This window comes from Schistocerca nitens, chromosome 1 (assembly GCF_023898315.1).
Source record: "Schistocerca nitens isolate TAMUIC-IGC-003100 chromosome 1, iqSchNite1.1, whole genome shotgun sequence".
In the NCBI taxonomy this organism is placed as follows: domain Eukaryota; kingdom Metazoa; phylum Arthropoda; class Insecta; order Orthoptera; family Acrididae; genus Schistocerca; species Schistocerca nitens.
The window spans coordinates 390,602,626-390,624,417 of NC_064614.1; the positions used below are offsets into that span (position 1 = coordinate 390,602,626).

Below are 21,792 nucleotides of genomic sequence, written 5' to 3' on the forward strand. Positions count from 1 at the left end.
GAAAGCCTGAACAAAATGGAGCTGCATATCCATCTTTACTTTATCAAAGGGTTGGACCATTTTGTTTTTTCTTCCTTAACGGTATGCTACCTTACTGTGGCGTAAGGATTTCGGTGTTTACAAGGTCTGGGGATATGTAAGTGCAAATAAATAAATAAATGCGTAACGTTATTGTTTTGAATAATAATTACAACTTTCCTACCCGTAGCAGTTCACTCAAGACATGATCCGTGGACAACAATTTTGACTGTTTGAGGATGACATTTCTGCCGTGGACGAAGAATTTTTTTCCTGTTAGATTGATTTGTTTCCAGAATGAAACTTAAAACTTAATAGTACTTTGGAATATATTTGTGAAGGTAGAGGAAAATTATTCACAGTACAGTAGTATTTTTTGTTTGTACCCTATTTAATGCAACTTGGCCATACTCTTAGTGATGAGGTCGTCCTCTGGAAGTTAGTGAAATACACCCCGCACTTCCTGTGAATGCTCATAGTAGTAGTTCTAGGTCAGCATCGAAAGTGTAGCGCTAGAGTGGTGGTTTCCGCCTCCTTCCACCACTGAGATTGTAATGAGGCGTGTTCTGTTAGGTGCAGCGATAGCTGATTAGCTCTATAGCACCGGCTACGCTCGGCTAAGCGCGAACAAGGTCGCCAGCACGCTCAATGCTACATAGTTACAGAAATTGAGGAAATACCCGTGCTTTAATAAAGCGAACCGCTTATAGTCCACTGACAGCAATTTTTCAGGTTCCAGCAGTATAATTGGTCTACAAATCTTCTCACGCGTCTCGGCGTTGAAGTTTGTTGTTGTACAAAGATCATAAAAAGCACAGTTCACTCCACATAAATATGGCCTAATGTCTTAATTCTACTCTCTGCCACTTAGTTTGGTCACAGTTAGGATGTTTCGTTAGAGGCCCATCACATAGGTAAATGATTCGGATTCTTGTGTGTACGCATTATGTTCCCTTGATTCCTGTTTAACGTGAGGTACTGTTTAGTACACCAAACGTAAATCCTTTATAAGTCTCAGAATTTCTTTGCGGTTATAATACCTAATATTACGACAGCAAAAGCATAGTCGGCAACTAACTTATCTGTGTTATTTGTTCTCTAATTTAAACAATCATGAAACCTTCCCGTCGAATAAATAAAAGAAATAATTATTGAATTTAATGCGTTTTGACGGTAGCCTTAACGTCTAGAATAAATTAATTTAACTTACTTTCCGTTTAATGAAAGAAATAAAGAAAGCAAGAAAATTGAACTGTTTGCGCCTTGAAGCTTTCCTGTCTGGACTTGCTTTTGACAACGTGTCTGATCTGATAGTCCTTAGCGTACACATTTTGTACGCCTTGTGCCTTTATTGGTAACAATACTAATGTGACTGAGCAAAAGAAGATTATTTCGACGTGAACACACAAGCTTACGCCGTAGCCCTTAGCACTGATTATCTATACAGTGAACCTGAAAACATTCATATATATATTTTCCTTACTTTTTATTTTACTGGGTCGCCTCTGGATAACATCATCTGACTGCTTGTCTGAATGTACTCGCTCTGATCTATTGTTGATAATTATTTGGGTTGGCGTTCGTTTACTGGGACTGCAAACATGTGAGCTACAACTGTACTTACTATTTATTTGCTTTTTTGATTGAAGATACTGGTGAAAAATTCAATGTCATTATTAAACAAAAAAATTTAGAAAACTCAACAAAAGTTAAATCTTGTGGTTACTGGGTTCAATGAAAAATAATACGATACTGACTGAGATAAACTGATCTATTCTGAAAATGATTGAATATAAATTTTTAACTCTTTATAGTGATTCAGTTGGGGATCGTTCACATAAAACAGATAAAAAATGTAACAACGAACTTACAGTATGCAGTTAGTGCTTAAATACCTTTGATCTCTTGATGACGTCGATTTTTAGTATTTCCGAAATAATTACGAATTATATAATTATAGTATTCTTCACGTAATATATAGCTGGTAGCGAAAAGACACACCTCTATGTCTCTACACACAACTTCACTGCACAAAGGTTGACTCAAGAGTGTTCTATCGACAACGCTGCTCGCTTCTCGCCACGCTCCCTATGTATCAATGCGCGGGCTATCCCGCCAACAAAGAGCTTGGTGCGGATACTTAAGAACTTAAATTTTACAAAACATTTTTCTTAACAATTTTCTTACACACTATAATTTTTATTTACATATTTCTTAGCTGATAAATATTTTTCATGGCATGTTTGATTTTCTATTTCAATCCTTATACTTAGTTGTGATCATTATTCATCTTTATCCCCATATTTAAGTTTCTCGTTACACAGGTACTGCTGCGTTACGTACGTCGTCGCGAATAACATAAAGACGCCTCCGGTACTTGGCGAATCCTTATAGAGGTAGTCGGCTTTCCAAAGAGCTACTTGGATCTGGCGGACGCCTCAGAGCTCATGCATGACTCTAAATCCCTTTAATCACTGTCGCACCTTCTGTCAGCTCTACTGTTGTGATGTCGGTGAATACTGCTGTACTGATCTTACAAGCTTTCTTCGAAACTGTGCTTGAGTATATACGGTGATTGTAATTAGAAGTCGGCTTTTTCAGCCGTGATTGCCTCAATTAAACGTTAAACCGAGTGTCTAACAGGATCTTAAGACTGTACTTTTCGGTACACGTTCATCCAGATGTTCCAATAATCCTTACAATGTGTATAAATGACCTAGTAGATAGTGTCGGAAGTTCCATGCGGCTTTTCGCGGATGATGATGTAGAATACAGAGAAGTTGCAGCATTAGAAAATAGCAGCGAAATGCTGGAAGATCTGCAGCGGATAGGCACTTGGTGCAGGGTGAGGCAACTGACCCTTAACATAAACAAATGTAATGTATTGCGAATACATAGAAACAAGGATCCTTTATTGTATGATTATATGGTAGCGGAACAAACGGTGGTAGCAGTTACTTCTGTAAAATATCTGAGAGTATGCGTGCGGAACGATTTGAAGTGGAATGATCATATAAAATTAATAGTTGGTAAGGCGGGTGCCAGGTTGAGATTCATTGGGAGAGTCCTTAGAAAATGTAGTCCATCAACAAAGGAGGTGGCTTGCAAAACACTCGTTCGACCTATACTTCAGTATTGCTCATCAGTGTGGGATCCGTACCAGATCGCGTTGGCGGAGGAGATAGAGGAGATCCAAAGAAGAGCGGCGGGTTTCGTCACAGGGTTATTTGGTAAGCGTGGTAGCGTTACGGAGATGTTTAGCAAACTCATGTGGCAGACTCTGCAAGAGAGGCGCTCTGCATCGCGGTGTAGCTTGCTGTCCAGGTTTCGAGAGGGTGCGTTTCTGGATGAAGTATCGAATATATTGCTTCCCCCTACTTATACCTCCCGAGGAGATCACGAATGTAAAATTAGAGATATTCGAGCGCGCAGGGAGGCTTTCCGGCAGTCGTTCTTCCCGCGAACCATACGCGATTGGAACAGGAAAGAGAGGTAATGACAGTGGCATATAAAGTGCCCTCCGCCACACACCGTTGGGTGGCTTGCGGAGTATAAATATAGATGCAGATGTGGGCCCTCGAGAAAGCCAGGTCGCGGTGCCAGCCCTTAAAAGTGCCAGCAGCCGTTTCCGGCGGGAGCGACAAACTACTTCAGACCAGCTTAACAATTATCAACTGCGCCTTTAAATGAGTACAAGCTCTCGATAGAACACGGAAAAGTTAAGACCTGCTGTGGGGACCGTGTCATTGACGTATTGATTTCCTGGGAGTCCTGCACCGAGTCGAGCGTTCAGAGTATGGCGGACAAGCTGACTAGTATACGTCGCAAGTTCGTCGCGAAGTTCGTATTTCTCGTGAATCGCATGTGCTCAAGTAAACTGATTTCTAAAGACGATTCACTGTCCAGTGCTTCTGATTATCTTTTTAGTAACATATGACTGGTACGATACTACAATGTAGGAACAGAGAAAAGCCACCACTTTGCTCGAAGATGAAATAAAAAAAATAATCACCTTCCACGAAACTGTAGCATATACAGAATATATGCAAAAGCTCGATGAGTAAACATGGTCGGAACTCGTACATACCAGTGTCACTAAAACAACGTAATGAATTATGAATGGCGACACGTCAGTACGAGATAATTTCTCTAAATGTTTAATTGGGCGATATAAAGAATGTATGGGCAAACAATTTGTTATGCAAAAAAGATTTTTATTTTTAAAGAACTGTGTGTCCTCCCTCAACCCTCCATCCTCCTTATTTAGGTTACACCATTTCGTCACATTTCAAAAAATTTTTTGAACCAATTCCTCACTGTAGAGGAAAGGTACATAACTAAAGTGGTCATTTGTTTTGTTCACAATCGATTATGTTGACGTATCTGACAGGTTGGCCGTTCAGAAACATTATTAAACAGATAGTAATTTCATACCGCCAGTAAAATATCTACTTTGCAGCCATACAAGCACCGGACCTCATCAGCTACAGAATAGTACTGAACGGAAACATCTATTGCCAGCGCGTCACCTAATAATACATTGGTCTGTTCTCATAACAACCAACCCAGTCAGTGTTCAGAATTAAACGACGTTGTGAAGCTAACCATAAATACTGCCAAACTAAAACTTGAATCGCAGTCTAGGCTCATCAGCAGCGTATTGAAAGAAACAGTAGCTTAGTCGGAACAAACAGAATAACACATAAAGTTCTGTGCGAACGTTTTCCTTTTCTCTTTTTCAAGTACTTTGTGGCTTTCATCACCCTGTCCATATATGTCGATGACAATTTGAGGTGCAGATTTAATTAGAAGAAATTTTATATTATTCGGCTGGAGGTAAAGAACTCACAGGCAGGCAAGGAAAAGATAAGAGCATTGACACTGCATCTATTATCAATCCCATGTCCCAGCTGAGACTATAACACAGTTACTTTAACATTGAGTTTCATAACGATATGAACCACATGGATTATATTCAGTAATTCTGGTACACATCTTGTGATTTGCTGTTTAACAATAATTTCATCCTAACAGTTTTAATCTGTACTCGGAACTCGTTAACTTTATACAATTTCACTCAGGTTAATGCCGTGGGGATATTCTCCCGTGAAAGTTTCTGAAGTGTAGATGAAACATTGTATACCATAATTCCTATTCCTCTTTATACACACGCCATTAATAATCTTAACACTTGAGCCACTCAAATTCGAACATAGCTTCGCTTACGACTAAGCTTCCCCAGAATTTTCAGTTTATTATTCCATCTCTTACCTCTTGGCGACAACTATCGGTTCTCACTAATCTTCAATATAACTTTGTTCTACTCACGAGCCCACCTTCTCTCTCTTCGTGACACGATTTAGTGACACATTGCCTCCCCACTTGCAGGTACAGCGCTTCAGCACTTGTCCGCGCTCAGATCGAAAAACACGCATTGTTAGGAGGACAATGTATCGGTCTCCAAAACAACGTCGTCAGCGGCAAATATGGTCCACTTGCCACACTCTGCACAAAATGTAGGGAATAAACTGGAATTGCGGACATTGCAATTACCATTAGAATTTTCGGTTGCATTTATAGTGTGTGAACAGCTCATAACAGCAATCTAAATTGTAAAAAATGCTGTTCCCTCTCAATGTGACGCATCTTTTAAGTGTACAGTAAACAACATTCCGTAACCGTAGCGTCATATGACACACTGACTACAATGATTTCTCCGGCCAGCCGCACTCCGTAGTCATATTCTGCGATGGACTTGCATTCGGGAGGACGACTATTCAAACCAGCGACCGGTCGTGTTGATTTAGGTTTTCCGTGGTTTCCCTCAGTCGCTTCAGGCAAATGACGGGATGGTTCCTTCGAGAGGGGCACGGCCACGTTCCTTCTCCATCCTTAACTAATCCGAGCTTGTGCTCTGTCTCTGATGACCTCGTTGTCAACGTGACGTTAAACACTAATCTCCTCCATATTCTACGATAGTGTTCAAAGAAAGAAAAGTAATTACATTGCCTGAGAAAAAAACTGAAGCACTCCGAGACATGGCCGGATATCGGTATAACTTCGTATGCATAGGTTCACACTAACGGCAGGCGATTAAATGATAAAAGTAGCAGTTCTGTGACACGTAGAATCACCACCAGAGTGCATTCGCCTTGTTCGTGTTCGGTGTTCTTCTCAGCCCTGATAGGGTACATGAGGTGTGATCACTGTGAAGGACACAGAGATGCCACGTTGTATGTCGTCTCGTTGTCTCTGTAGAGCTGTAGTATGGGAGGCAAGGAGAGGATGTTGTTTGGTGCCAGTATCCTCTTTCTATGACACAAACGGCACGCATAGATTAACTGGGTTCTTTATTCATAAGAATGGAAAGTTTATTTAAATCAAGATATTCGTTGTGGTACAAGCTCTTCTGTATAGTCTTAGTTAGCCTCACTCCTGGTGAAGCACAAACATGGCTATGTACTCTATTAAGGTTGTTATGTGCTACTGCAATTGTCACTGGGCTGAGGCAGATGACACTGGAACTTACTCAGTGCGACAGACTACGATGGACTTGCCCTCCAGTACGCAGTGGCGATCCTAAATACTGGCGGTCGAGAGGGTGTAACACCATAGCTCTAATGCTCTACTGATTTATTTTGCTTTTGTTTCATTTAAAATTACATCGTTGAGCTTCTGTAAATGTGTTTGATTGAATAGATAACACAAAATTGTATACTGCTTTCTTTATACAAACTTTGATGTCATGATTTGGTTCTATCAATGTAGTGTATCTGTCATTTAAATTCTTTGTCCCATTTGGAGGGAACAAAACTTACTATATATAATTGTGATTTCTGTGTGAATAATTTTTTGTAGAAATGTCAATATGTCCAAAGGTTCTGTTTTATTGAAAATGTTTGTTTACTGTTATGTAAACTGCTGATCCTCAATTAGGGCTCTTAGTTATTCTGTATGTAAAAGTTGTTGTGGTGCCCCTCGGGAACGGAACTGTGTAGCGCGCGCAAATTGTGGTTGGCCTAGGACGAAAAGGTGGAATTGATAGTCAGTCGGGGACGAGCCACCAGTCGGGGACGAGCTAGCAGTCGGGGACGAGCTACTAAACTGTGCACTGCCATGTAAAAGATGCATATTGTGCTGGTTCCGAGAGAGGCTTTTCTGCTACTTTCCAATGCCTCGGATGGATGGATAAATAGCTCGAACGATTCTGGATTTGGTATTCATCATCGCCACCAAGAAGGGCCAGAGTCCAGCGATTCTGTCCCTGAATTTATGTACCTACCTTGATCTTTCTCCTCATCATAACACCTCAGGTTCCTCTCCGTTTGAACTAAAGTGATTACCGAGTGTCCCTACTGAAATAACGATAAATACCAGTGTTTTGCTAATCGATGCCTCTTGAACATAGTAAAAGGAAAGTTAAAGTTAATGTAGCTTGCTGAAAATAATTTTCCTAGTAAAACTGCTTATTAATGTGTTGTTGCCAACTTCAAATTAAAAGTTCTTAAGACTGAGGCTTATAAAGTTTTGCTTAGTAAATGTTCACATTACCGCCTGTTGTTGTAAATCGCAGAAGGTGAGTCAGTATCTTACATATATGTTAATTTTGTCTCTCAGGGTAGTAAAAGTGGAAAACTGCAGTTGTGAAACGTTATATACTCATGTTTACTAAGTGTTTGTCTCTCTTGTGTATTATAAGTGCATATTAACAGTACAACAGGATCCACAGTTTGTCTAGTGTGTTAATGTTCGGTAACAAGTAACGGAAAGACCACTAATTATGGAAACCATAATTTCTTTATTCAAATGATAGTGAGAAGCAACCTGTTAGTGAATTCCAATTAACTTTCATTTTTAATAGTAAAGTATTTAACTGAAAGAGGCTTAACCTATATCCAATTAAGTATTCTGCAGTGAATAGTAATAATAACGTTATAAAGACCATTCAGTTTGTATAAGCCCTGAAAGTAATAGTGTGTTTCGGTATCTGTTATAATTTCGCAAATAGTTTGTGCTGCTCCAGTTGTTAGCTTCAATCTTAACGTAAACATATGTATGTGTCAGAGTTCATTGCACTCGCGTATGGCCAAGTATAGGTTGTGTTTATCCATTAAAGTTACTAATAACTATTTTCTTGAACGAGAATGTTAATCATTCTCTTGCCTAGTTAGGCTGGCGACCGTTTTCTTTATCAGTTAAAGAGTGCAGATAGGCAAAAATTTGTTTGTTACTGTTCAAATATTTACGTAATTCTGACTTTCATTTCCGATAAGCCACCTCCGTTAGGTACGACACGGTCAACATAACAAAATTCCTCTCAGAGGGTAACACTGCTCTGTTGCTATATACCATAATTGCTTTAACAAAATAGTTTTATTTCATAACTTGTTTCCAGTTTTAAGGTTATGGTACAGCAGTAGCAGACGGTAGTGTTACAAGGGCGTTGGCGGCTCGTTTCCTGCGAGTCTCTTGTTGGCCTCTATCGTCTTGCAACCTCTTTGCCACATGGTGTACTGGCGCCAGCTTAACGCCAGCACACCACTTATGTGTGAGAAAGGGTTATCAGTACCTGGCAGAGTTGGCAAGGGGCCTCATGGTTTCTCTTCATTTGGCCTGCTAGTGGCATTGTGAAATATCCAGAACTGTGGGACACTGGGATATGACAATGGTCTGATGATTGACTACATGGGAATGTGAGGGCACACATCATCGTTGTATTGGTTTCTGTCGACTATGTCTGGCAGTCACAACACAGGATCATCAGATCTTGTACCAGGCACATCGTAACCCCTTCAAATCTGGGCCTGTTATCCGAGTAATGGACTCCCTGCTACACACTGTCATCCCACACCATTGGTCAGAGACTAGCACCAGACGTACTAAGCAATTAGTCCCATGGATATTTTGCCAATAACGCAACACGAATAGCTACGTTTGGTGTGGTGCTGTAACCAGAAAGAATGGACTGAAGATTAATGGGGTCGCTTTGTGTTCAGCTATGAAGCACAGTTGTGCATCACACCATATGACAATCGGCAGCGTGTGTGCTGGCGACAAGGGGAGACGTCCTTCTCTTCGAAGGTTTTGATTAGGCACAGTGTTGCTGGTCCTGGTGTCATACGATGGGGAGTCATCGCGTATGAGCTGTCACGGCTGGCAGCGACTGAGGGAACTCTGACGGCACAATAGTACTGTGGTATCTCTCGTGTGGCGGTATCGTGGTGTCTATATGAACTGTCTGCATGATGATGAGGTAGTACCATGGCTGCAAGATGCTAGATCTGTCCCCATCAGAGCATTAGTGGGACCAGCTCGGACGTAATCTCCGTCCCAGCGGAGTACTCAAGGTATCAAGGGCCAGTTAAAACAGTTGTGGAGCACCTCGCTTCAGCAGTCTTGGTGAAACAATTTCCTATCAAATCACTACAAGCATCCAAGAAAGAGTTGATGCCACGGAATATTGATAATTGGGCTCATACTGCCAAGTTTTTTTTTTTTTGTAAATTTTACTCTATACAGTAATCAGTGTAATAACACGACGTACATTCTCAAATCGTTAAGTTCCTTTCAGTTTCTTCCTCACTTTTTTCTGAGGCAGTGTTTATTTGCAAGAGACTGATTTAGCTGACGCCTGACTACTTCAGCTGCACATCTCTTGTGGGGAGAATGCAAGTGGGTTGGCTGAATCCCAGAATAATATCGTGACACTAAAAATTTGTTGAAGTTCTTCACTGACGACACCAGAAGTAAGCCTCGTGACTGAATGACCGGAAAACTGTCAGCTAGGAGGAAATGTTGAGCAGGCCAAAGTGAACATGCAACACATTGTGGCAAGTGGGACCATCCGAGCGTCCCAGTCCACAAACAAAGCGCAGTGACATCATGACAACAGACAGATATCGTTAGACTAGTGACAGAGCAGTGTCACAAAAAAGTCCAGTTATAACGCACCAGTAACTGTTCAGCCACTGATCTAGCAAAAGAGAACATTTAGATAGTCTTCCACTGTCAGCTGCAGCCCCAACATTGATGATAGGATGCAGAGATCATTTTGCTGGCCTACTGGAGACTTCACCAGCAGAGGCAAGAAGCTGTATGCCATCCGCCATCGCGAGTGGGAGCCACTATTGCTGCTCAGCCCGTTCCTGGAGACGACACTTATATTGCCGGCCACAGTCTCCTGGAGAGCCGCAGGTCGAACTCTACAAGACAAGTACTGCAGGCTGCGCTAGAGGGCGAGTCTCCTGGGGGCAGGTCCTCAACGAGAGCACTTTAGAGATCAACTCACAGTGGTTGATCCCCGTCACCGTCCGTTAAGGGCGACGCCTGGGAGCGATCAACCGTCCGTGACGTAATGGCTTCCACGGGAGCCTTCAATGACGAAGCAGAACTGCCAGGTGACCTGTGCCTGTTACGGCTGACTGAATCCACATACCATTGGCTCGAATGAGCTGTCAGCGCCTGGGGAAGACAGTCACTTATTTCTGATTAATAAGTTTCGTTGTGAAAAACATTTTCTTGATGAGAAGAGATTCTCCTCGTCGCGCTCTGCTCGGCACTATCGTAGCAACCATAGGGGTCTTGGGCTCGACCCCTGTAATACCCTCTCAACCTGCGAAGCTCCAATTGCACACCTCTTGTGGGACGAATGCAAATGGTTTAACTTTCCGCAGATCCTGCTGGCGGCGTTCTCTTCGCTGGGCGGCGCGTCAGCGCTGCTGCTGCTGCTGGTGCCCGTGGGCCGCGTGACGCTGACGTACCCGGCGCTGGCGGCGGTGTCGCTGGGCTGCGGGGGCGGCGCCGGCGGCTGGGAGGCGGCGCCGGCGGACGGGCTGCCCTGCTCTCCGCTGGGGCGGCCGACGCTCGCCACGCTGCAGGCGTGCGGCTTCCTGTGCGACGACCCGCCGCCGGAGCTGCTGCAGTCCGCCGCCACGGTGCGCAACTTTACCGTCTCTCTGCCCGGCGAGGCTGCCTCCTCATACAGCTACTCCCTGCAGCAGGACGACCAGGTACGTCGCATCCTCGCAGCGCCATCCAGCCAACAGGATGTGCAGTCTGACACTGGTTTACAACTCGACACACACCTTCACACCTTCCCTATTTGCCGCTATTTCACGACTCCTCGGTTTCAGTGTACCGGTGGTTCTCTAAAGGGTGAACGGGAAACTTCGTGGATGATCCTTCCAAAATTTGGGAAGTCTCAATGCTATACAGAGCTTCAAGGGAATCAACGCTTGTTTGCAAGCCATGGCAGTTCATCGTCAACACGAATAAATGTAACGCACGACGCTTAAATACACTACTGGCCATTAATATTGCTACACCACGAAGACTACGTGCTACAGTCGCGATATTTAACCGACAAGAAGATGATGATGTGATATACAAATGATTAGCTTTTCACAGCATTCACACAAGGTTGGCGACACAGACAGCAGTTGACCGGCGTTGCCTGGTGAAACGTTGTTGTGATGCCTCGTGTAAGGAGGAGAAATGCGTACCACCACGTTTCCGACTTTGATAAAGGTCGGATTGTAGCCTATTGCGATTTCGGGTGATCGAATCGCGACATTGCTGCTCGCGTTGGTCGAGATCAAATGACTGTTAGCAGAATATGTAATCGGTGGGTTCAGGAGGGTAATACGGAACGCCGTATAACTAGCAGTCGAGATTACAGGCATCTTAACCGCATGGCTGTAACGGATCGTGCAGCCACGTCTCGATCCCTGAGTCAACAGATGGGGACGTTTGCAAGACAACAACCATCTGCACGAATAGTTCGACGACGTTTACAGCAGCATGGACTATCAGCTCGGAGACCATAACTGCGGTTACCCTTGACACTGCATCACAGAGAGGAGCGCCTGCGATGGTGTACTCAACGACGAATCTGGGTGCACGAATGGCAAAATGTCATGTTTTCGGATGAATAAAGGTTCTGTTTACAGCATGATGATGGTCGCATCCGTGTTTGGCGACATCGCGGTGAACGCACATTGGAAGCGTGTATTCGTCATCGCTATACTGTCGTATCACCCAGCGTGATGGTATGGGTTGCCACTGGTTACACGTCTCTGTCGCCTCTTGTTCGCATTGACGGCACTTTGAAAAGTGGACGTTACATTTCAGATGTGTTACGACCCGTGGCTCTACCCTTCATTCGATCACTGCGAAACCCTACATTTCAGTAGGATAATGCACGACCGCATGTTGCAGGTACTGTACGGGCCTTTCAGGATACAGAAAATGTTCGACTGCTGCCCTGGCCAGCACATACCCCAGATCTCTCCCCAACTGAAAACGACTGGCCAATGGTGGCCGAGCAACTGGCTCCTCACAATACGCCAGTCACTACTCGTGATGAACTGTGGTATCGTGTTGAACCTATACACGCCATCCAAGCTCTGTTTGACTCAATCTCTTGGCGTATCAAGGCCGTTGTTATGGCCAGAGGTGGTTGTTCTGGGTACTGAATTCTCAGGATCTATGCACCCAAATTACGTGAAAATGTAATCAATTGTCAGTTCTAATATAATATATTTGTCCAATGAATACCCGTTTATCATCTGCATTTTTTCTTGGTGTAGCAATTTTAATGGCCGGTAGTGTAAATAGAACTAATTGTAATATGCAAATTACACGACTGACCAAACATTATTGGAAACGGCCATGAAATATGAGTAGGCTTCTGCAACGACCTTACGTGAAACGACCGCATAAATGTAGCTGCAGGACAAGAAGGTACCAACCTGAAATTCGAAGAACAAGAAATTTAATTTACTTACGAAAGAGGTAGCTTACGAGAGTGTCGAACTTCCTATACTCGTGAGTTTGCAGTCTTCACCAGACATGATTGACATGTTATCAGAACGTCCTGAGTCTCGGGTTGAACCCGGCCACTGCTTAAATCCATGAAAATTATAAAAATGTATGCATGCATGCATGCATGCTTAACATCTTCTCCTAACCATTGGTCCGATTTTAACCGAACGAGACACATCTTTTACTATCTCGAAAGAAGCATTGTGCTGCTAAGAACCACGCCCCTACAAAAGGGTTGTGGAATGGGGATGGAAAAAGCAGTGTAGTCCTTGACATAAGAATACTCGTACTTCAGTCATTCTGTCATTGGGGATGAGAGCACTTGGAAACTTTCAATAAACTTGACACTTAACTTCAGGCCTTTACCACATTTTTCTCGCAGATGACCCCCCGAAAAAAATGGTGAAAAAAGTTTGCCATTTACATTTTCGCTGTTCATATAGTAGAGCTGAAGCATAACGTTCTAGTTGATTACTGCTTTACTGCTGTGTGTATTCGTGACTCAATATGCACACAGTATTTACATATACCACTGAATGAACCAGAAAAATTAAATAATTGTACAACACTTAGATTCGCAACACATTTCGAAGACAGCATCGTTTTTCGATACACAGTTCAGGAGAAACGTCATTAACAGTAAGCTGCATTAAAACGAAACTGCACGGTGAAATTAACTACAAATACAGGTGACATATATGTACAAATACGGATGAAATAGTTAAATGCGTATGAAATAGATTTAATATCTGCATATGCAAGCAAAGCCAATGGGTAAGAAGCTCATTCCAAATCCCTAGAACGATTTCAATCAAATCTGGTATTCACATTAGTTACAATCTGGAAAGAAATACTGTATGGGTAAGAACGGCCACCCGCTTACTGGAGAGAGAGAGGGGGGGGGGGGGGGAGAGATAGAGATAGAGATAGATAGATAGATAGATAGATAGATAGATAGATAGATAGAGATATAGATAGATAGATAGAGAGATAGATAGATAGAGAGATAGATAGATAGAGAGATAGATAGAGAGATAGATAGATAGAGAGATAGATAGAGAGATAGATAGAGAGTGAGTCTAAGTGCCCTGTTAACAACCTTCGGTCTGGTACACCTAGTCAGAGTATGGGTTGCGATTCGGAAAATATAAAATACCATAACACACTGAACAATATTCACAGGCAAATACAGGTAGATCATGAGGCTGTTGTTCGTTAGATTAATCGACAAATGTGGTGGCAGGAAGGGCAACTGTGCACGAAATGAAGATAGATAAATAGGCAAAGCACAAAATAAAGTGAACACCGTGATCACTTGACAGTGCTAGGGAGGAGACTGCCGTAAACTGGAAATAGGAAGCAAGATTGCAGATGGTCATTGAAGCCAAAGAAATCCGCATAGGAGTTACTGTTCCACTCATGCATTCAAATCACTGACCACTTACTCAAGGAAGGATACTTCAGATATTTACATATACTTACTAATACGGGTTCCCCCAGACAAATCACTGCGGTGTTCAGTCTTGCTCCCTTCTCTCGCGGTCCTCTAGAAAGTAATGTAACCATTAATTAGAATACTTCTTTATTAAACTTTGGATTTCTTACAAGGGGAAGGCCTCAGACATAGCCAACCGATTCGGCTCTTATTTGGCAGGTGTACAGCCTAAAATGAAAGACTAAGATTTTTGCTTCAAAATCAAGCCCTCCCCCCCCCCCCCATTTCCGTTTTTGAGAAAACCACCCCTAAAGTTCATGACGCCCACTCTACTCAAAATGGATGGGATCAGTAGATAATTTACAACTGAGCATTTTCATCATATGTGAGGCCCGAAAGTGAGTATTTTCCTAGAAATATTAACGAAAACGCTGCTGGCGTAGCGACGAGAGCATCTGCCTTCGGAGCAGAGAACCTTAGTTCGATTCCCAAATGCATATGCAGTTTTTTCGTTTTTTCCGCTTCGAATTGACAAGAATAAGAGGGCTAATATGGTAAATAAATCAATAAGGAATAATAACAAAGTAGGCAAACTTCTCAAACGACTTGCATTAGTATCAAATTAAAAATTTAATCCTGGTAGCTTTACAATGGCTCTTTCACTCTGTTGAAGTACTATATGACTGGTACTTGTCAAATAAACGTTCGAAGCAAATATATATGGAGTAAATAGATCGTAATTCCGAAAATTCGGCAGAAAACAGACTTGGTTTACGTTTTAAAATAGTTATTATTCGGGAATTAATTTTGATGCACACGATAACATTTCCCAAAAAATCTATCCTGAAAATAGGTTATGAATCGTGCTGTGAATCGTTATTGCATCAGAATGTTTGTGTAATTCGCGCTGGATTTCCAAAAGCAGATTGCAGTTTTGTAGCCTGTAAATGGGTGTTATGCTTGGCGATAAAAATAAACATAACCGGCACACAGGTTTGTAGTTTACCGTTAAAGTCAGTTGAACCTCATCTATAAATATGCCCTCATAAATGACTTCACAAGTTCATCTACTCCAGGAATCCAACATCACACAATAGTTATTATAAACAAAGTATGGTTTCCAAACATTCTCAAGTTTTGTTTTGTAAACTGAAGACGTCAATTTCTCGGATTTGGAAAAGATGACGAAAACATTCGTTAAGGAGTCGGGTATATTGTTCCTCATCCATATCACGAAGACCACATTAATAATTAGTTACTTATAACCACAGAAAAAACTTTAGACGTTAGCTTTCCAGACAGTATTGTGGAATATTGCATAGTGAACGAATGCGTCATTTTATGTATATTACCAATTGCGACAAGAGTTATTTTCCCTCATGTGGTTGCGTGCATTCAATGTTCGTCTTCACAGCAGTGTTTCCCAGAAATATTCTCATAGAAGGAGGCCTAAAATTTTAATTCTTTACTAATCCAAGTCGTTTCAGAAATTTATTGGCCTGTATTCTTTATTGATTTGCTTGCCTTTTTAGCCCTCTATGGTTATCAATTTTGCTGAGGAAGAAACACAAATGAGAAAAACACTACGGGATAACATGGTCTCTTCTTCCCGTCTAGATGTCTTGGTCGCTACGCCAGTATAATTTGGGTATACAATGGTAGTCGAAAGTGTCTTTCCTTGTGGTTTTCTCAAAAATGGGAGCTGGATTAGTTGGCTGCCTCTGAGGCCTTCCTCTTGTTAGACCTATGAATTGGACCACCAGGGCAGTTACGTGAAGTCACAGAGTTAACGAAAACTGAGTAACAGCCTATCGGGTTTGACTTACAGAAAACGTTTCAGGGTCTGGAAGTTCGATAGTGAACGAAAAGGTCAAATGGAGGTCCAATTACGAACCTTTTGTCTTTGAAGTCGCTTCTAAAAGCATTTTTAATTGTTACTTCCGTTGTCGTTTCCAGCCGAGACTAACTTTCTCGTGATATTGTTACGTATCATTTAAGAGGAGCGCAACCCAATGACGGTTGTGTCGTGTGTTGCAGGCGTGGCACGAGTCTGAGGACCCGGACATCCGCGCGCACCTGTCGCAGCACCTGAACGAGCGCTTCCGGACGTCGGTGAGAGTGCTGCCGGGTACCGCCAGTTCCAACGCAGTCTTCTTCCCCACGTCGGGCTTGGTGCGCATGCGCTGCAGCCCCGGGCGGGTGCCTGCATCCAGCGCCAACGGCACGGAGGCGACCACGGCTGCACCCCCTGCCGCGGAGGAGGGGTCTCGCTGCGAGCTGTACGCGCCTGCAGGCGGCGTCAATGCCACGGACGACCGCCGGCGCCTCTGGCTGTCGGTCTCGGGCGCAGGCAACCCGCAACACGCCGCCGTCACCCTGCCACTAAACTCCAGCCGCAACGCCACGTGCGAGGACCGCTTCGAAGAGGTCAGTGCCTGACAACACTTCACTGCACTCGTCTAAAGGTCTTCTGTTATCTATGTCTCTAAGGCACATTACCTATGTGAGATGTTTTGTACGGTTCTTCTGAAACGACTTACCCAATTATGTGTTATTTTATTGCACTAGTACGATGGAACTTCGAATACGAAGTTTAAAGTTATTACGTCAGCCCGAACTGCTGAGGTCATCGGTCCCTAGACGTACGCACTACTTAAACTAACTTACGCTAAGAACACGACACACACACACACACACACACACACACACACACACACACACACACACACACACACACACACACACACAGTAAGGAAGTCAATCGCTTACGAAGAAACGGAAGATTTGAGACCTCGTATATTCGAATAAGAGTGGCCGGCCCTGATAAAATGGGACAGTGGCTTTATTCTTGGAAAGCGTGAAACCCAGCGCTCAGTCAGTTGAAGTCACAGCTTCGGCCGAGAGCGACTTCCACTCCTACGAAGGGGGGCAGAAGCAGAATCACAATCACTCGGGACGATCAAGCCGCCCTTTCGCCCCCTTTCCCCGATAAGAGTAAAGAAAGGGGAGTGAATAAATATCAAGGAGGCGCGATGTAACGAAGACGCTCATTCTACAGGCAGTATCTGAACATCTTGGCAAAGTACATTGTTGAAATTTCAGGTTACGTAAAAGACTGTTTTTTCACGCGCCTTAGCCGGGTTCCTCCGCATTGTTTACGTGGGCTCTAGTAAATCTTTAGATTCACTTCTGCCAATTCCTGTAGCTATATATAATCTTCCTCTATTGCATTTAACTGAAGAGTTAGTCCCCTGAATTATCTATAGTGAGCTTGGAGAAACCTGTTAATGGATAGTTGTCACCAATGGATGAAGTAATCGGCCAGTAAGAATTTTCTTTCGTTCGCAGATTTGCCATGACAACGCCTCGACCCACCACCACGACGATAATTTTGCCCGTGTAGCTCTACACCTACAAGAAGAGATGCTTGTCATTGTGTACCGTTTTTAAGGTTGCTACTCACTCTAGAATTGCAGATTAGTCAAGTATCGCTTATTTTGTTTTTTCCTGCAATAATGTGACAATTGCTTATTTTGGATTTTAGTCCAACTAGAATGAAGGATTGCTCCTCTTACTGGAGGAGTGCCACGGATCTGACAGCCACACTTAGTTATTTCCTCAGAACATAAGTCACGTAGTAGCCCTCATCAATACCGTATCCAGGAATCTCACTGCACACGACTCAGGTACTCTGGCTTATTAAAAATGGGATGTCTTATACATTGGATTAACGCCATTCCGGTCAAACCCACACTCTTAAGTGGCTCGAACATTAACTGTACTAAGAACTCTGTAAGCTCTAATTTTGATAAAATAGCGCTAACAAAAGTAGTACACGACCTAACTATGCCTTACACAGACTAATCTATGGAGGTATCAGCTTGAATGAGTGCTCCTGTGTGGAACAATGAAATGGCAGCCTTCAACGGTCGCTGCAGGCTTATTTAACGTGTAGGCAAACAGATGATACAGTATAGAAAATGATTAGAGATGAAAAAGTGTTCCTCAATTTCAGAATCAAAGCTTACTAATTGTATAGTTAATAATAAAAATCAGAAAATTCTTCTTACATGCAATAAGGAGAGGTAATGGAGACTATAGTTTAGCAGTTTGGTTAACTGCGTGTCCCAAGATAGTAACTGCGAATTATAGTCAGCAGTTCCTACAATTTGGAAGGGCGTCTTGTCTATTAAAATTACAACGTACAGCAAATGAAGTAGTTGTCTCCTCTCCCATTTAGTTCTTTCATACAATGTTCTCCAATAATTCTGAATGCATTTCTCTCCTCATCCAAGACAATCAGGGTTCTTGTATCTCAATAAATATTCTTTATTTAATCATCAGCTTGTGACAAAGGCATGGAAATCAATAGGTTGTGATTATCGCTGGCACCTGAGAATAATTGTGCATTAGCGATGCTAGTAGTAACTCAAGGCGCGTTACCCACTTTCTTATTCATAACGGTGTGAACACCTAATACACAATACACCGATTTTGTTGCAAACGACAGTTGTCTGACAAGCTTTTGCCCTATTTCCATTTTACATCATTAACCCCTGCTAAATATGTCGTCAGCTTGCCCATCACCCTCATCTTAATTTCCAGTTCCTCCACAGTAAACGATTAGTAATATTCCAACTATGCTCTTAGAACGTTAGCATGCTCTTTAGATGATTTCCTACATTCAGTGACAAAATATTCACTATACCTCGAAATATTTATGCGTAAAGTAGATATGTAGAGAGTTTTAGAAAGACTCTTCGGGTTGTTGTCCTCTCCTCTCCTTGCTGTTGGTCACTGGTGATCAGTCATTAGGAACTGTTCCAGCAGGCTCGGGGTAAGAGAGTGATGTTAAGCTGTAGCTGAATCTCCGCCCTGTTTCTGAAAACAATAATTCGAGAAAGATTGACCACTCGTATATGAAGTTTTCAGTCATGCTTTGAATTCAAAAACTGATGGATGGATGGATGGATGGATGGATGGATGGATGGATGGAACGTTGATAGACTACGCAGTGAGGCGAATAACAGCTCACACGGATTCGAGTACCGGCCTAATTGGAATGGCTGCACTAGCCGTTGAATGGCAGCTCGTTTCGTTCGGAATGATATGGCGTGTCTATTCTTCCAAGCCGAATGTCGGGAAACGTTCTCTGAACGTACAAATAAAGGGATTATGGTTATTTTCCCTGTAGAGATCATCTGAATTAGAGTTCTGTTCTTCACAACTGCTCTCACACTATCCTGCGCGTAATCTTGCTAATAGATGTGAAACAAAAGACCGCAGTTTGCACATTGTGATTCATGCAGTTAGGCAGCTAAAAGAAACCGAGGAAGTTAATAAGAAAAATATTCATACTTCTCTGTTGATAAATTACAGCGTTTATTAAGATACTAAAGCCGTCACTAGTGTATTAAAGTATGTGTACGCTTTACTGCTGCATTTTATTCGGTGAAATGCCTGACATAGTGTTGATTCTGCATATTGGTCGATGAATCTTTTCCCAAGATCGATTCAGTGATACCATGAAAAAAATTATCAACTGATGTTTTCAGTATTGTAGACCGCAACACCAGGTGTAACAAATGCACCTCGTGTAATGTGAAGGACCGTATTCTATAGCGATTATGTAATGAGAGATTAAATGTTGACCACATGAAACGTTTTCCAGTTCCGAATATGGACAACCGTAAGTTGTGTAATGGAATGAAGACAATGAAATTTGATGGACCGGGACTCGAACCCGGATTACCCGCTTATCACGAGCGGTCGTCTTACCCAACCATGAGTTTACAACCTGAGCTCGTACTTCCAATACACACACACACACACACACACACACACACACACACACACACACACACACACACACACACACACACACACACATACATATATATATATATATATATATATATATATAGTGGGATATAAAAATCTACGACAATTCTTCAACTTACGTTAACATCGGCGAATCAACTCAAGAATTCCGCATCACGAGGGGTGTCAAGCAAGGCGATCCTATCTCCCCAAAACTGTTCTCTGCTGTATTGGAAATGGCTATGTCAAAGCTGATCTGGGAAGGTAAGGGAATTAGAATTAATGGAAGAAGGCTTACCAACTTGAGATTTGCTGATGATATTGCCTTACTGGCCAAAGACTTCGAAGAGCTCCAAAACTTAGTTACAGATCTTGCATCGGAATGTCAGCTGGTTGACTTGGACATGAACCTTTCCAAAACAAAAGTAATGTCCAACAAATGGGTCCCAGCTGGAGATGTGAAAGTTAAGGACAGTCTACCAGAAGAGGTCAGTGAATATGTCTACCTTGGCCAGATTATAAACATGAAGGGAGACATAAGGCCAGAAATCTATCACGCATCAAGCTTGGCTGGCAAGCATTTGGGAAGAATTCAACAGTATTCAGATCAAAAATGCCAGTAAATCTGAAGAAAGCAGTATTTGACCAATGCATTCTTCCTGTGATGACGTATGATTGCGGGTCATCGACACTGAACTCATTTACAAAAGGGAAACTTAGGACAGCACAGAGAGCCATGGAGAGATCAATGCTGGGCTATACAAGAAAGAATAGGAAAAGGGCAGATGACATCCGTCTGTGACGAAGATTAATGACATCTTAGAGACAGTAGGTTTCTTGAAATGGCAGTGGGCTGGCCACGTCGCAAGAAGAAAAGACAACAGATGGACGAAGCTAGTACTGGAGCGGAGTCCGAGAGAGCACCGGAGGCCTAGAGGAAGACCAGCAGACAGATGGGACAAAGACATCAAGAAGATCGCTGGTAACACCTGGCACAGAACTTCCCAAGACCGTCCCACTTGGAGAAGACTGCTGAAAGCCTACCTGAATCCACGACTCGAAGAGGCAACATCATTCAATGACTGAATTGGATGATTATGATATATCACAAGGGACACATTCTAACTTAAATTCGCTTTCCTGGTGTTCGCGGATAAATGAGATAGTGCAGTGCTTGGGTTGCTCGGAAGTAAGATGCAATGTGCAACCGAAAGCAGAAAAACAAAGTTTCATTCAGGACGTGAAAGGATTCCGTCAGCCATAGTGCAATTATTGTTCTGTTCTTTTATTCAGGATAATATCTGAAAGTGTTTGCTTCCGGCTTGGTTCACAGACGCATGTCCCAAAATAAATGGTCAGGGATACTGAATTTTTCACAATTTAAAAAATGAATTAATTGTAAAGTATAATTTCAACAGATAACTCAAAGTTGGGGAAAGGGCGATACAGTTATCAGTTCATTTGCATCAGTCTTGGTACAGAACACGTGAGGCAATACTGACCTTACGCCTTACCTTAGAAGAAAGATTAAGGAAAGGCAAACCTACGTTTCTAGCATTTGTAGACTTAGAGAAAGTTTTAACAATGTTGACTGGAATACTCTTTCAAATTCTAAAAGTGGCAAGGATCAAATACAGGCAGTGAAGGGCTATTTACAATTTGTACAGAAACCAGATGGCAGTTTTAAGAGTCGAGGG

At 42.6% G+C, this 21,792-nt stretch overlaps 1 protein-coding gene across 2 annotated transcripts in view; it reads left to right on the top strand.

Moving 5' to 3' along the window:
- Nucleotides 1–21,792, top strand: part of LOC126249339 (major facilitator superfamily domain-containing protein 6-like) — a 346,945-nt gene that overhangs the window by 285,481 nt on the left and 39,672 nt on the right. For both annotated transcript variants that reach the window (XM_049950997.1, XM_049951003.1), the window contains exons 4-5: nucleotides 10,692–11,027; nucleotides 16,313–16,702. In XM_049950997.1, coding sequence (XP_049806954.1) covers nucleotides 10,692–11,027; nucleotides 16,313–16,702 — 726 coding nt within the window. The remainder of the gene's footprint in view (nucleotides 1–10,691; nucleotides 11,028–16,312; nucleotides 16,703–21,792) is intronic.